The following is a 14,986-nucleotide window of genomic DNA, read 5'->3' as shown; positions in this document are numbered from 1 at the left end:
GGAGATCAAAAAAGGCGCCTCAAGCACCCTTATAGGGAGATGAGAGGCCCTTACGACGAGGCGGACGGTGGGCCTTATGGCGAGGGAGGCCAACAGCAACAGCAACAGAAGAAACCTCCGAAGAGGAGTCTCTACGAGTGTACTCTCTCGCGAACGAAAGAGAAACACTTCGTAGAAGAGACTGGTCAGCAGTGACCTAAAAGGAGCAATCCTCCGAAGAGGAGCTCCTGCAGTTGCCCAGCCCCTTGAGCAAAACTGCAGGTGTGACTGCTCAGCACCAAGAGCATAGTCCCACGAAAAAAAAGGCAAGAGGAGAACCCTCCATAAGGGGAAAAACTCAAGCCTGGACAGGAAAAACTTCCCTCGGAAGGAAAGTTACCTCCCCAAGGAGGCAAGCCTCCTGAGAGTTCTAAAATGAACTGGAGAGCTGTCCGTCGTCACGGGAGTACTTCCAGTAGAAGGAGACACGCCCAAGGGGGGAGGCAGCAACAGCCGAATCCCCAGGACTCAACAAGACAGCTCACACCGTTGCCATATTACAGAAACGAACTAGATCGGTGACTGTAAAAAAATAAAACAAAAAAACATTAGTACACATTCATTCCCCCGGGAAGGCTTCGAAGAGGAATCCCGAGGGAAAGGAAACAAGAATTACACAACAGGCACGTGCCCTCACAACCACTTACACTCACGGAAGGAGAGCTGTAACCAAAACAGAATTATAACAATTATAATTATGTAACTATGTAATTATGTAATTTAAAAATGAATGAACACTAAAGAAAGAACGAAAACCCCGAAAGGAATCGTTCTACAAAGCTGAAAAATCAACAAATACAATTAGATTCATAAACTAATTGAGACAAACGTACGGCGTAGCAACCCCCCCACACGGAAAGGAAGCTACAAGGGCGTAGTAACACGTAGTAAAAGGGTGAACGACCTCAAGAGAGAGAGAGAGAGAGAGAGAGGAAGACATAAGTCAAACTCGATCGCCACCCATAACGCCGTGGCGGCCAACTGCCGAGGACACCACGTAGATAAGTACACTACACACACAAATCTGAAAAGGAAACTTACTGATTTCTATACTCAAATATGTATACAAACATGAAAACATGTTTACATATATATTGAGTAAATGAAAAATAAGCGATTAAGTAAAGACAAAACAAACAATGGCTGCCAAGAGAGGACCAAGACAGAGACGTCTGTCACAGTCCGAGCCAAAAGTGAATGTGGGCATTCATCTGTGTGTGAGGGAGGGGAGGGGTAGCTAGCTACCACTCCCCTAACCCCCCCCCCCCCCCCCCGCTAACTAGCGCGGGGGTAATACACCCTCGTTAAATTCTAATGGGTCGCCATTTCAGCTGCGCTAAAAGGTAAACCCTGTGTAAATAGCGTGGTTTGTATTTTGGTTACGGAACAAATCACAAATTCTAAATAATTCTCCTTTTCCAAGGTATATAAAACTGACTCCTTTAACAGGAGTACTATTGCAAGAAGCTGGAAACTAAGCTCTTAAAAATTAAAATGAGGTGTCGGTAGTTACTGGCGGGTGGAGGGGAAGGCCCGCCCTCTGACTAGCAACTTTGACCTTCATCTAGTAATTGTGGGGTGGATGAGGCAGGAAGTGTAACTTGAAGAACTCGGGGTTGAATAGTTAGGAAAAATACAAATTACTTATAAAATTTGTGATATGTTCTTGCACATATACACATTTTCGTCCTATAACCCCTTCACTACAAGGCATTGAATCATCCCTCAGTAGCTGCATATGAGATTTGTCACCATTGGATAAACATGGAATTTTATTCTATGATAACCTATACTGTATTCCAATGTTTATTTGTTTTACTGCATTATGAAGCTTCATCTGTGGTGGATAATGTGGGAGGGTGGGCTGTGGCACCCTAGCAGTACCAGCTGAACTCGGTTGCGTCCCTTGTTAGGCTGGAGGAACGTAGAGAGTAGAGGTCCCCTTTTTTGTTTTGTTTCTTTTGTTGATGTCGGCTACCCCCCAAAGTTTGCCTTTTTTCTGTTGACTTGTCTGAGAACAGTTTCATGCCTGGAGGCCACGAATAATAATAATAAAAAAGAAAGGAAAAAAAAAAACCTCCCACTGAAAGTATCTTCATTCAGCCACAAAGTAGGATTGGTACAAATCTCTTGTCCCACTGGAACAGGTTGGCTAGGTAAGACCCTGAAGGCCATACACCACTGAAGGGATATATGATAGTCAACAATGAAAAACGAGCTTTGATAAAGAAAGGAGGCCGAGAAACTTCTGCAAACCTTGAAGTATAGTAACCAACCACCACACAAACCAGATGCCTTCCGAGTGTGTGTTCAAAACCAGCATTGTTTTCCCTCAGCTATGAATGTAATATGAGTTCATGCATTTTAAATGTTAATTGAATTAGTATTCTATAATATATTTATCGATTTTCTTCGCATATTACTGACATATAAGTTAATTAGCATTCTATAATCTATTTATTGATTTTCTTCACATTTTACTGACCGACAATTTCAAGTTTTCAGGCAGCTGATTACCCTAATTAGCGAGTAGCTACTTATACTTAAACCATGCAACAGCCATATGTGGAAAAAAAAAATTAATAACAGTATATTAATTTGCAATGCATTTTATTTCCCTTACTTATATTTGATTATCTAAAGTTTTTTCTCGCAATAGTAAGCATCCTTGCTGTAAAGGTAAGCATTTTTAATACGTAGGCCGTCAAACTAAACAGGTTTCTTTATAAATATACTACAGTATGTTGTTATTACTGTTTTTAAAATATTTTATTTTAATTGTTCATTGTCTCCCATGTCGTTTGTTTATTTCCTTCTATCCTTTCCTTACTGGGCTATTTTTCCCTGTTGGAGACCTTGGGCTTATAGCATCTTGCTTTTCCAGCTAGGGTTGTAGGTTAGCTATTAACCCTTTTACCCCCAAAGGACGTACTGGTACGTTTCACAAAAGCCATCCCTTTACCCCCATGGACGTACCGGTTCGTCCTTGCAAAAAAATGCTATAAAAATGATTTTTTTCATATTTTTGATAATTTTTTGAAAAAAATCCGGCATTTTCCAAGAGAATGAGACCAACCTGACCTCTCTATGACAAAAATTAAGGCTGTTAGAGCAATTAAAAAAAAATATACTGCAAAATGTGCTGGGAAAAAATAACCCCCTGGGGGTTAAGGGTTGGAAATTTCCAAATAGCCTGGGGGTTAAAGGGTTAATAATAATATCGAACTAAAATACACTTTAAAAAAGGAATAAAGCATAATGACTGCAGATAAGGTTGATTTACTGTACAGTAGCATATATTCTAGTGCGATTTTTAATAATTTTCATTAAAAAAATTTTAAACATATGGACATCAAATAGCATGCATGCCAAATAGTTAGCAGATTTTGGTGATCAAGTTATTGTATATTTGTTAAGTTTTCCTTATTGTTTTGCTATTATTCTCATTATCCTCATTCAGGAAAAGTATCATGTTATTACTACAACAATATACAGTATAAAGTAATGGTATTTTTCACTCTCAGAAGTTTAGTGTAGTACAACATATCAGGAACTATATATGAGAGATATTGCCAGTGCACTATAAGAGTTGAATATATCATTAAGACAGAACAGAATATTCACAATTGTTTAGTAAATATCTTAAATGTTCATGTCTCCTATTATCCATGGAATTTTGCAGCTAAGGGGAAGAGCACAAGAATGTAGATAGGGACTATATATAATAACTGGTCTGAGCAAAACACCAAAAATAATCTAAAAGATAGTAACAATAAAAAACCTACCTTCCAAGGAATGCGGCCTCCTTGATATCTGTTGTTGTATTGCAATGCCCGCAATAGGATTTATGATAATCTGTGGCTCTGGATCTCCAATCTTGCTCTTGTGGGCTTGGGGTAGGCAAGGAGAAGGGTCCTCCCAATAACTGTTCGTCATCACTATCACCTTCATTATTCCCAACTGTACAAAAAAAAGTGTCATCAAAATCACATAGTAATACCTTATAACTAACAATATAAAAAATCTATACTATTATTGATTCACAAGCCAAATAACATTAACTTAGGGAAACAAGTTTCTGTAAATTAGAAATGTTATTTTTATTAATAAAATAAATTTTTGAATATACTTACCCGGTGATCATATAAGCTGCAGCTCTGCTGCCCGACAGAAAAACCTACGGTCAAAATACGCCAGCGATCGCTATGCAGGTGGGGGTGTACATCAACAGCGCCATCTGTCGAGCAGGTACTTAGTACTCCATGTCAACACAGAACCAATTTTCTCCTCGGTCCACTGGGTCTCTATTGGGGAGGAAGGGAGGGTCCTTTAATATATGATCACCGGGTAAGTATATTCAAAAATTTATTTTATTAATAAAAATAACATTTTTCAATATTAAACTTAGCCGGTGATCATATAAGCTGATTCACACCCAGGGGGGTGGGTAGAGACCAGCATTACATGTTTACATTATTATGAGCTAAGTATTTTGTATTTCATTTTAGCAGTTATTCAAAATAACAAACATAAAATAAATAAGTACCTGGTAAGGAAGTCGACTTGAACAATTACTCTGCCTTTTTAAGTACGTCTTCCTTACTGAGCCTCGCGATCCTCTTAGGATGCTGAGCGACTCCTAGGAGCTGAAGTATCAAGGGTTGCAACCCATACTAAAGGACCTCATCAAAACCTCTAATCTAGGCGCTTCTCAAGAAAAGAATTTGACCACCCGCCAAATCAACCAGGATGCGAAAGGCTTCTTAGCCTTCCGGACAACCCAAAAAACAACAATAAAAACATTTCAAGAGAAAGATTAAAAAAGGTTATGGAATTAGGGGAATGTAGTGGTTGAGCCTTCACCCACTACTGCACTCGCTGCTACGAATGGTCCCAGGGTGTAGCAGTTCTCGTAAAGAGACTGGACATCTTTAAGATAAAAAGACGCGAACACTGACTTGCTTCTCCAATAGGTTGCGTCCATTATACTCTGCAGAGATCTGTTTTGTTTAAAGGCCACTGAAGTTGCGACAGCTCTAACTTCATGTGTCCTTACCTTCAGCAAAGCATGGTCTTCCTCATTCAGATGGGAATGAGCTTCTCGTATCAACAGTCTGATATAATAGGAAACTGCATTCTTTGACATAGGTAAAGAAGGTTTCTTAATAGCACACCATAAAGCTTCTGACTGTCCTCGTAAAGGTTTAGTTCGTCTTAAATAGAACTTAAGAGCTCTAACAGGGCATAAGACTCTTTCTAGTTCATTTCCAACCAAATTAGAAAGGCTTGGAATATCGAACGATTTCGGCCAAGGACGAGAAGGTAGTTCGTTTTTGGCTAGAAAACCAAGCTGTAAAGAACATGTAGCCGTTTCAGATGAAAATCCGATGTTCCTGCTGAAGGCGTGTATCTCACTGACTCTTTTAGCTGTTGCTAAGCAGACGAGGAAAAGAGTCTTTAAAGTGAGATCTTTAAAGGAGGCTGATTGTAGTGGCTCGAACCTTTCTGACATAAGGAATCTTAGTATCACGTCTAAATTCCAACCTGGTGTGGCCAAACGACGCTCCTTCGAGGTCTCAAAAGACTTAAGGAGGTCCTGTAGATCTTTGTTGTTGGAAAGATCTAAGCCTCTGTGACGGAAGACTGCTGCCAACATGCTTCTGTACCTTTGATCGTGGGAGCTGAAAGAGATCTTTCCTTCCTCAGGTATAATAGGAAGTCAGCTATTTGGGTTACAGAGGTACTGGTTGAGGATACTGATACCGACTTGCACCAGCTTCGGAAGACTTCCCACTTCGACTGGTAGACTCTAAGAGTGGATGTCCTCCTTGCTCTAGCAATCGCCCTGGCTGCCTCCTTCGAAAAGCCTCTAGCTCTTGAGAGTCTTTCGATAGTCTGAAGGCAGTCAGACGAAGAGCGTGGAGGCTTGGGTGTACCTTCTTTACGTGTGGCTGACGTAGAAGGTCCACTCTTAGAGGAAGAGTTCTGGGAACGTCCACCAGCCATTGCAGTACCTCGGTGAACCATTCTCTCGCGGGCCAGAGGGGAGCAACCAACGTCAACCTTGTCCCTTCGTGAGAGGCAAACTTCTGCAGTACCTTGTTGACAATCTTGAACGGGGGGAATGCATAAAGGTCTAGATGGGACCAATCCAGAAGAAAAGCATCTATATGAACTGCTGCTGGGTCCGGGATTGGCGAGCAATAATTTGGGAGCCTCTTGGTCATCGAGATTGCAAAGAGATCTATGGTAGGTTGGCCCCATGTGGCCCATAGTCTCTTGCACACATTCTTGTGTAGGGTCCATTCTGTTGGGATGATTTGACCCTTCCGACTGAGGCGGTCCGCCATGACATTCATGTTGCCTTGAATGAACCTCGTTACTAGAGACAGGTTTAGATCTCTTGACCAGGTGAGGAGGTCCCTTGCGATCTCGTACAACGTCATAGAATGGGTCCCTCCTTGCTTGGAGATGTACGCCAAGGCCGTGGTGTTGTCTGAGTTCACCTCCACCACCTTGCCTAGAAGGAGGGACTTGAAGCTTTTCAAGGCCAGATGAACTGCCAGTAGCACCTTGCAGTTGATATGTAACGTCCTTTGATCCGAGTTCCAAGTGCCCGAGCATTCCCGACCGTCTAATGTCGCACCCCAGCCCGTGTCTGATGCGTCCGAGAAGAGAACGTGGTTGGGGGTCTGAACAGCCAGGGGCAGACCCTCTCTGAGGTAGATGTTGTCCTTCCACCAAGTCAGTGATGACTTCATCTTCTCGGAAATGGGGATCGAGACCGCTTCTAGCGTCTTGTCCTTTCTCCAGTGAACAGCTAGGTGAAATTGAAGGGGACGGAGGTGCAGTCTCCCTAACGCAATGAACTGGTCCAGTGATGAAAGCGTCCCTATCAGACTCATCCACTGTCTGACTGAACATCGGTCCTTCTTTAGCATGTTCTGGATGCATCCTTGGGCTTGACTTATTCTGGGGGCCGATGGAAAAGCCCGAAAACCTTGACTGTGAATCTCCATCCCTAGGTACACTATAGTTTGGGATGGGACCAGTTGGGACTTTTCCATATTGACCAGGAGACCCAATTCCTTGGTCAGATCTAGAGTCACTTTAGATTCTCCAGACAGCGACGACTGGACGAAGCTCTTAGAAGCCAGTCGTCCAAATAGAGGGAGGCTCTGATGTCTGCTAAATGCAGGAATTTGGCAATATTCCTCATCAGTTTCGTAAAGACAAGAGGCGCCGTGCTTAGGCCAAAGCACAGGGCTTGAAATTGGTAGACAACCTTCCCGTAAACGAACCTTAGAAAAGGTTGGGAATCTGGGTGGATGGGGACGTGAAAGTAAGCGTCCTTGAGGTCTAAAGAGACCATCCAGTCTTCCTTCCTGACCGCTGCTAGAACAGACTTTGTCGTCTCCATGGCGAACGTCTGCTTTGTGACAAAGACATTCAGAGCACTGACGTCTAGCACCGGTCTCCACCCTCCTGTCTTCTTTACCACTAAGAAGAGACGGTTGTAGAAGCCCGGGGATTGATGGTCCCGGACTTTGACTACCGCTCCCTTTTCTAGTAAGAGAGACACCTCTTGCTTCAAAGCTAGTCTCTTGTCCTCCTCTCTGTACCTGGGAGAGAGGTCGATGGGAGTCGTTGCTAGAGGGGGCTTGCGCAAGAACGGGATCTTGTACCCTTCTCTGAGCAACTTCACAGATTGTGCATCTGCGCCCCTGTTCTCCCAGGACTGCCAGTAGTTCTTGAGTCTGGCTCCCACTGCTGTCTGAAGAAGGTGGCAGTCAGACTCTGCCTCTAAAGGACTTGGTACCTTTCTTCTTACTCCCACGTTTACCTTCGGCACGAGCACCTCCTCTGCTGGAGGCTCTGCCACGAAAGGGCGGAATAAATCTTGACGCTGGAGTATCCATCCTGGGTCTAGACACGGTAGGCAAAGGGGTGGCTTTGCGGGCAGAGGACGCAACCAGGTCATGCGTGTCTTTTTGAATCAAGGAGGCAGCAATCTCCTTGATCAACTCCTCTGGGAAAAGGCACTTTGAGAGAGGAGCAAACATAAGTTCCGATCTCTGACATTGTGTTACTCCAGCTGACAAGAAGGAGCAAAGGTTTTCCCGTTTCTTGAGGACCCCGGAAACGAACGAAGCCGCAAGCTCACTGGAACCGTCCCGTATGGCCTTGTCCATGCAGGACATAACGAGCATGGAAGTTTCCTTGTCAGAAGGGGAGGTCTTCCTGCTCAACGCTCCCAAACACCAATCCAAAAAGTTAAAAACCTCGAAGGCTCTGAACACTCCTTTCATCAGATGGTCTAGGTCTGAAGGAGTCCAACAAATCTTGGAGCGTCTCATGGCTAGCCTGCGGGGAGAGTCTACTAGACTTGAGAAGTCGCCCTGGGCAGAGGCAGGAACTCCCAAGCCGAGAACTTCTCCCGTGGCATACCAGACGCTCGATCTGGAAGCGAGTTTCGCAGGGGGAAACAAGAACGCTGTCTTCCCAAGGTGCTTTTTGGACTGCATCCAATCTCCCAACACTCTTAAAGCTCTCTTGGACGAGCGGGCGAGGACGAGCTTCGTAAAGGCAGGCGCGGATGACTGCGTGCCTAAAGCGAACTCAGATGGAGGAGAGCGTGGGGCTGCAGAAACAAACTGATCAGGATACATCTCCTTGAACAGTGAAAGAACTTTCCTAAAGTCCAAGGAGGGAGGCGTGGTCTTGGGTTCGTCGATGTCCGTGTGCGGGTCGTCAAGGTGTGCAGCGTCGTCATCATCAGAGAGTCCATCGTCTGAATACTGAGGAGGAAGCGGCAAAGGAGTAGGAATTGGCTGGTCAGCTGAGTCCGGCAGCACGGGTGCATGCGTGACTGCACTGGACGCAACGTCATGGAACTGTTGGCCAGTCTGTGAGCTGGCAACAACCATAGCAGCGCGGGGGCGCAAAGCGTCTACTCCTGACTGTCTAGTCTGCTGTGGGCGAGTAGTGGTAACCACACTGGGTTGCGGAGGTTGACGCACCGCGTCAAAACAAAACAACTTAGGTTGTTGTTGTAACTCGCGAACGTCAACGGAGGGTTCCGTGCGTCGCTGAACGTCAACATGCGGCTGGCAGGGTACACTGCGCATGGGTGGCGGGACTCTCACAGCTGGAGTGCGGGAGAAGGTAGCCTCAGCGTCCACTGGACGCACAACCGTGGTTGGTTGTAGGCTAACGGGTGCAGCGTCAACCTTCTCCGCACGAAAGTCCTGCATTAAAGACGTTAACTGCGTCTGCATGGTCTGCAGCAAAGACCACTTAGGGTCTACAGTAGCAGGAGCGGCAACAGACGGTGTTACTGCCTGTTGCGGTACCGCTTTGCCTCTCTTAGGAGGTGTGCAGTCATCGGAAGACTGCAGCGAGTCCGAACTGACCCAGTGGCTACAACTGGGCCGTTGGACTTGCGCGGAAGGGACCGACTTGCGTTTAAGAGGCCGTGAGACCTTGGTCCATTGTTTCTTCCGAGAAACATCTTCCGCAGACGAGGAATAAATGGGCTCTCTCGTCTTCTTGTGGGTGGGGCGATCTTGGTAAGATACGTCCGAAACCACGGAGGGAACGTCTGTCCGCTGATTAAAGCCTGTCGAACCCTTTGGTCGTACGACATTGCTTCTCCCCTGGGCTTGGGAGCTTGCAAGAGGTCCCGGACTGGGAGGACGACAGGCACGAACAGACGCACCCTCAAGCGCAACACTAACACTTTCCACAACACTACCACTCACTTTGTCACTACCCACTGCACTCTTACCCTTCAACTCCCTGACGTCTGCCATGAGTTGGTTACGGTCACTCGCCAATGACTCGACTCTCTCACCCAGAGCCTGGATGGCACGCATCATATCTGCCATCGAAGGTTGTTGAGTGCTAGAAGGGGGATCAGGAGCAACCACTACAGGGGAAGGAATAGGTTGTGGGGCATGGGGAGAGGAAATATCAACGGAGCGAGATGAACTTCTCCTGACTCTATCTCTCTCTAGCCTACGTGAATATTTCAGGAATTCGAGAAAATCGAATTCCGAAAGCCCAACGCATTCCTCACATCGATCTTCCAATTGACAGGTTTTACCCCGACAATTGGAACAAACGGTGTGCGGATCGATAGAGGCCTTCGGAAGACGCCTTGAACAGTCCCTGGCACTACACTTTCTGTATTTAGGGACTTGAGAAGGGTCAGCCATCTTGAATTAGTCAAAGGGGAATTCAAAATCTATCCAAGTCGTCAACAAATAATCCAAAATTCAACAAAAGAATGCAAGGAAGTATTGAAGATAACCTCTGCAAAGCGAAAGCTAATAACTAGAAATGTGTACTTCACCAAAATCTGTGAAAACCAATCCAGTAAGCAACAGCGAATTTAGTAGGTCTTGCCGGTGGCACGACAGAGAGAAAATTGGTTCTTTGTTTACTTGGAGTACTAAGTACCTGCTCGACAGATGGCGCTGTTGATGTACACCCCCACCTGCATAGCGATCGCTGGCGTATTTTGACCGTAGGTTTTTCTGTCGGGCAGCAGAGCTGCAGCTTATATGATCACCGGCTAAGTTTAATATTGAAAATTCCTATTTAATGAATATAAAACAAGGAAAGCATAGAGCAACGAGGAGTAACACCGATCCTTATACTAAACTAAGATATCTGGTACATAAAACCAGCTAACAAGAAAAAAATAAAAAGTTACCAAAATAAATATACCAAGAAACATCAATCAAAATTATGTTCTCAAGTAAAGAAACCTTACACATACTTAAGAAAGGCATGATATAGAGGTTATAGTTGCAGAAAGACTAAATATTTTTAGGGAGTGATGCTTACTCCATCCTTCACAATACCCAAGCATTACATTCCATGCATTAATTTTCTATAAACGCAGAAAAAATACTATTGGCTACTTAAATGTTTAGAAAATCCTGAGTCAATTGCATGACCTAGCTTTCCAATAGACATTCTTTAATGTAAAACTGTACAAAGGTAAGGCAGAAATTAAGGTAAATATAAATTGCTCTTTACCTTCACCATTAACATGATTTTCTCCTGTCTTGAAAATTTCTTGACTGAATACATATTTCCTCTATACCCTTCTTCCATGATTTTAAGGCCATTCATACTGATATTTGTCCTTTCTAGTACTTTCCAATCTACAATTTTCTTACTATTAAATGTCAAATCTTTCTTCAAATAAAGTATCTCTGTTTATGTTCGAAAGGCTGGAAACCATATCACTCTCAACTTCCCCATTTAGTTTGATTTTCCTATCATACTCTGGCCATGAGTCTTAACATCCATCCAACAGTCACACCTTATAGAACAGGATGTTCTTAAAGTGTTTTATCTTAATAGTTCATTAAAGAAGGTCCTGAACTTACAAACATAATAGGTTCCAAAAAGCTGTTTATAAGACGAAATTTGTTAAACTGTGGCCTAGGGTAGACCTAACCTGAATCTTATGCCTATGATTTCCAGCTACAAAAGTCAACAAATAGTCGTGTTTCATGTGAAATAGATATCAGGTTATCACAAATGTCATTTTACTTACATATATATACCAAGGCACTTCCCCCCAATTTTGGGGGGTAGCCGACATCAAACAAATGAAACAGAAAAAGGGGACCTCTCCTCTCTACGTTCCTCCCAGCCTGACATTGTTTTATTACAGTACTCTTTATCTAATAATCATTATTTTCAGTAGGATTTATGTTTGTATCAACTAATGTTTGCACGTTGGGAACATTCTGTACTTCTCTTGTAGTTTATTTATTTCCTTTCCTCACTAGGCTACTTTGCCCTATGGGAGCCCTAGGGCCTATAGCATTCTGCTTTGGCATCTAGGGTTGTAGCTTAGCTGGTAATATGTTATTTTTATTAATAAAATAAATTTTTGAATATACTTACCCGGTGATCATATAAGCTGCAGCTCTGCTGCCCGACAGAAAAACCTACGGTCAAAATACGCCAGCGATCGCTATGCAGGTGGGGGTGTACATCAACAGCGCCATCTGTCGAGCAGGTACTTAGTACTCCAAGTAAACAAAGAACCAATTTTCTCCTCGGTCCACTGGGTCTCTATTGGGGAGGAGGGGAGGGTCCTTTAATATATGATCATCGGGTAAGTATATTCAAAAATTTATTTTATTAATAAAAATAACATTTTTCAATATTAAACTTAGCCGGTGATCATATAAGCTGATTCACACCCAGGGGGGTGGGTAGAGACCAGCATTACATGATTACATTATTATGAGCTAAGTATTTTGTATTTCATTTTAGCAGTTATTCAAAATAACAAACATAAAATAAATAAGTACCTGGTAAGGAAGTCGACTTGAACAATTACTCTGCCTTTTTAAGTACGTCTTCCTTACTGAGCCTCGCGATCCTCTTAGGATGCTGAGCGACTCCTAGGAGCTGAAGTATCAAGGGTTGCAACCCATACTAAAGGACCTCATCAAAACCTCTAATCTAGGCGCTTCTCAAGAAAAGAATTTGACCACCCGCCAAATCAACCAGGATGCGAAAGGCTTCTTAGCCTTCCGGACAACCCAAAAAACAACAATAAAAACATTTCAAGAGAAAGATTAAAAAAGGTTATGGAATTAGGGGAATGTAGTGGTTGAGCCCTCACCCACTACTGCACTCGCTGCTACGAATGGTCCCAGGGTGTAGCAGTTCTCGTAAAGAGACTGGACATCTTTAAGATAAAAAGACGCGAACACTGACTTGCTTCTCCAATAGGTTGCGTCCATTATACTCTGCAGAGATCTGTTTTGTTTAAAGGCCACTGAAGTTGCGACAGCTCTAACTTCATGTGTCCTTACCTTCAGCAAAGCATGGTCTTCCTCATTCAGATGGGAATGAGCTTCTCGTATCAACAGTCTGATATAATAGGAAACTGCATTCTTTGACATAGGTAAAGAAGGTTTCTTAATAGCACACCATAAAGCTTCTGACTGTCCTCGTAAAGGTTTAGTTCGTCTTAAATAGAACTTAAGAGCTCTAACAGGGCATAAGACTCTTTCTAGTTCATTTCCAACCAAATTAGAAAGGCTTGGAATATCGAACGATTTCGGCCAAGGACGAGAAGGTAGTTCGTTTTTGGCTAGAAAACCAAGCTGTAAAGAACATGTAGCCGTTTCAGATGAAAATCCGATGTTCCTGCTGAAGGCGTGTATCTCACTGACTCTTTTAGCTGTTGCTAAGCAGACGAGGAAAAGAGTCTTTAAAGTGAGATCTTTAAAGGAGGCTGATTGTAGTGGCTCGAACCTTTCTGACATAAGGAATCTTAGTACCACGTCTAAATTCCAACCTGGTGTGGCCAAACGACGCTCCTTCGAGGTCTCAAAAGACTTAAGGAGGTCCTGTAGATCTTTGTTGTTGGAAAGATCTAAGCCTCTGTGACGGAAGACTGCTGCCAACATGCTTCTGTAACCTTTGATCGTGGGAGCTGAAAGAGATCTTTCCTTCCTCAGGTATAATAGGAAGTCAGCTATTTGGGTTACAGAGGTACTGGTTGAGGATACTGATACCGACTTGCACCAGCTTCGGAAGACTTCCCACTTCGACTGGTAGACTCTAAGAGTGGATGTCCTCCTTGCTCTAGCAATCGCCCTGGCTGCCTCCTTCGAAAAGCCTCTAGCTCTCGAGAGTCTTTCGATAGTCTGAAGGCAGTCAGACGAAGAGCGTGGAGGCTTGGGTGTACCTTCTTTACGTGTGGCTGACGTAGAAGGTCCACTCTTAGAGGAAGAGTTCTGGGAACGTCCACCAGCCATTGCAGTACCTCGGTGAACCATTCTCTCGCGGGCCAGAGGGGAGCAACCAACGTCAACCTTGTCCCTTCGTGAGAGGCGAACTTCTGCAGTACCTTGTTGACAATCTTGAACGGGGGGAATGCATAAAGGTCTAGATGGGACCAATCCAGAAGAAAAGCATCTATATGAACTGCTGCTGGGTCCGGGATTGGCGAGCAATAATTTGGGAGCCTCTTGGTCATCGAGGTTGCAAAGAGATCTATGGTAGGTTGGCCCCATGTGGCCCATAGTCTCTTGCACACATTCTTGTGTAGGGTCCATTCTGTTGGGATGATTTGACCCTTCCGACTGAGGCGGTCCGCCATGACATTCATGTTGCCTTGAATGAACCTCGTTACTAGAGACAGGTTTAGATCTCTTGACCAGGTGAGGAGGTCCCTTGCGATCTCGTACAACGTCATAGAATGGGTCCCTCCTTGCTTGGAGATGTACGCCAAGGCCGTGGTGTTGTCTGAGTTCACCTCCACCACCTTGCCTAGAAGGAGGGACTTGAAGCTTTTCAAGGCCAGATGAATTGCCAGTAGCTCCTTGCAGTTGATATGTAACGTTCTTTGATCCGAGTTCCAAGTGCCCGAGCATTCCCGACCGTCTAATGTCGCACCCCAGCCCGTGTCCGATGCGTCCGAGAAGAGAACGTGGTTGGGGGTCTGAACAGCCAGGGGCAGACCCTCTCTGAGGTAGATGTTGTCCTTCCACCAAGTCAGTGATGACTTCATCTTCTCGGAAATGGGGATCGAGACCGCTTCTAGCGTCTTGTCCTTTCTCCAGTGAACAGCTAGGTGAAATTGAAGGGGACGGAGGTGCAGTCTCCCTAACGCAATGAACTGGTCCAGTGATGAAAGCGTCCCTATCAGACTCATCCACTGTCTGACTGAACATCGGTCCTTCTTTAGCATGTTCTGGATGCATCCTTGGGCTTGACTTATTCTGGGGGCCGACGGAAAAGCCCGAAAAGCTTGACTGTGAATCTCCATCCCTAGGTACACTATAGTTTGGGATGGGACCAGTTGGGACTTTTCCATATTGACCAGGAGACCCAATTCCTTGGTCAGATCTAGAGTCCACTTTAGATTCTCCAGACAGCGACGACTGGACGAAGCTCTTAG

General features: G+C 44.4%; 1 protein-coding gene across 3 annotated transcripts in view; it reads right to left on the bottom strand.

The window, feature by feature from the left end:
• LOC137654456 (WD and tetratricopeptide repeats protein 1-like) overlaps nt 1-14,986 on the bottom strand; it is a 76,419-nt gene that overhangs the window by 14,389 nt on the left and 47,044 nt on the right. For all 3 annotated transcript variants that reach the window (XM_068388087.1, XM_068388090.1, XM_068388088.1), the window contains exon 12: nt 3,825-3,999. In XM_068388087.1, coding sequence (XP_068244188.1) covers nt 3,825-3,999 — 175 coding nt within the window. The remainder of the gene's footprint in view (nt 1-3,824; nt 4,000-14,986) is intronic.

Source organism: Palaemon carinicauda, chromosome 15 (genome assembly GCF_036898095.1).
Source record: "Palaemon carinicauda isolate YSFRI2023 chromosome 15, ASM3689809v2, whole genome shotgun sequence".
Lineage (NCBI taxonomy): Eukaryota > Metazoa > Arthropoda > Malacostraca > Decapoda > Palaemonidae > Palaemon > Palaemon carinicauda.
This window is presented reverse-complemented; position numbering and strand designations above follow the sequence as displayed.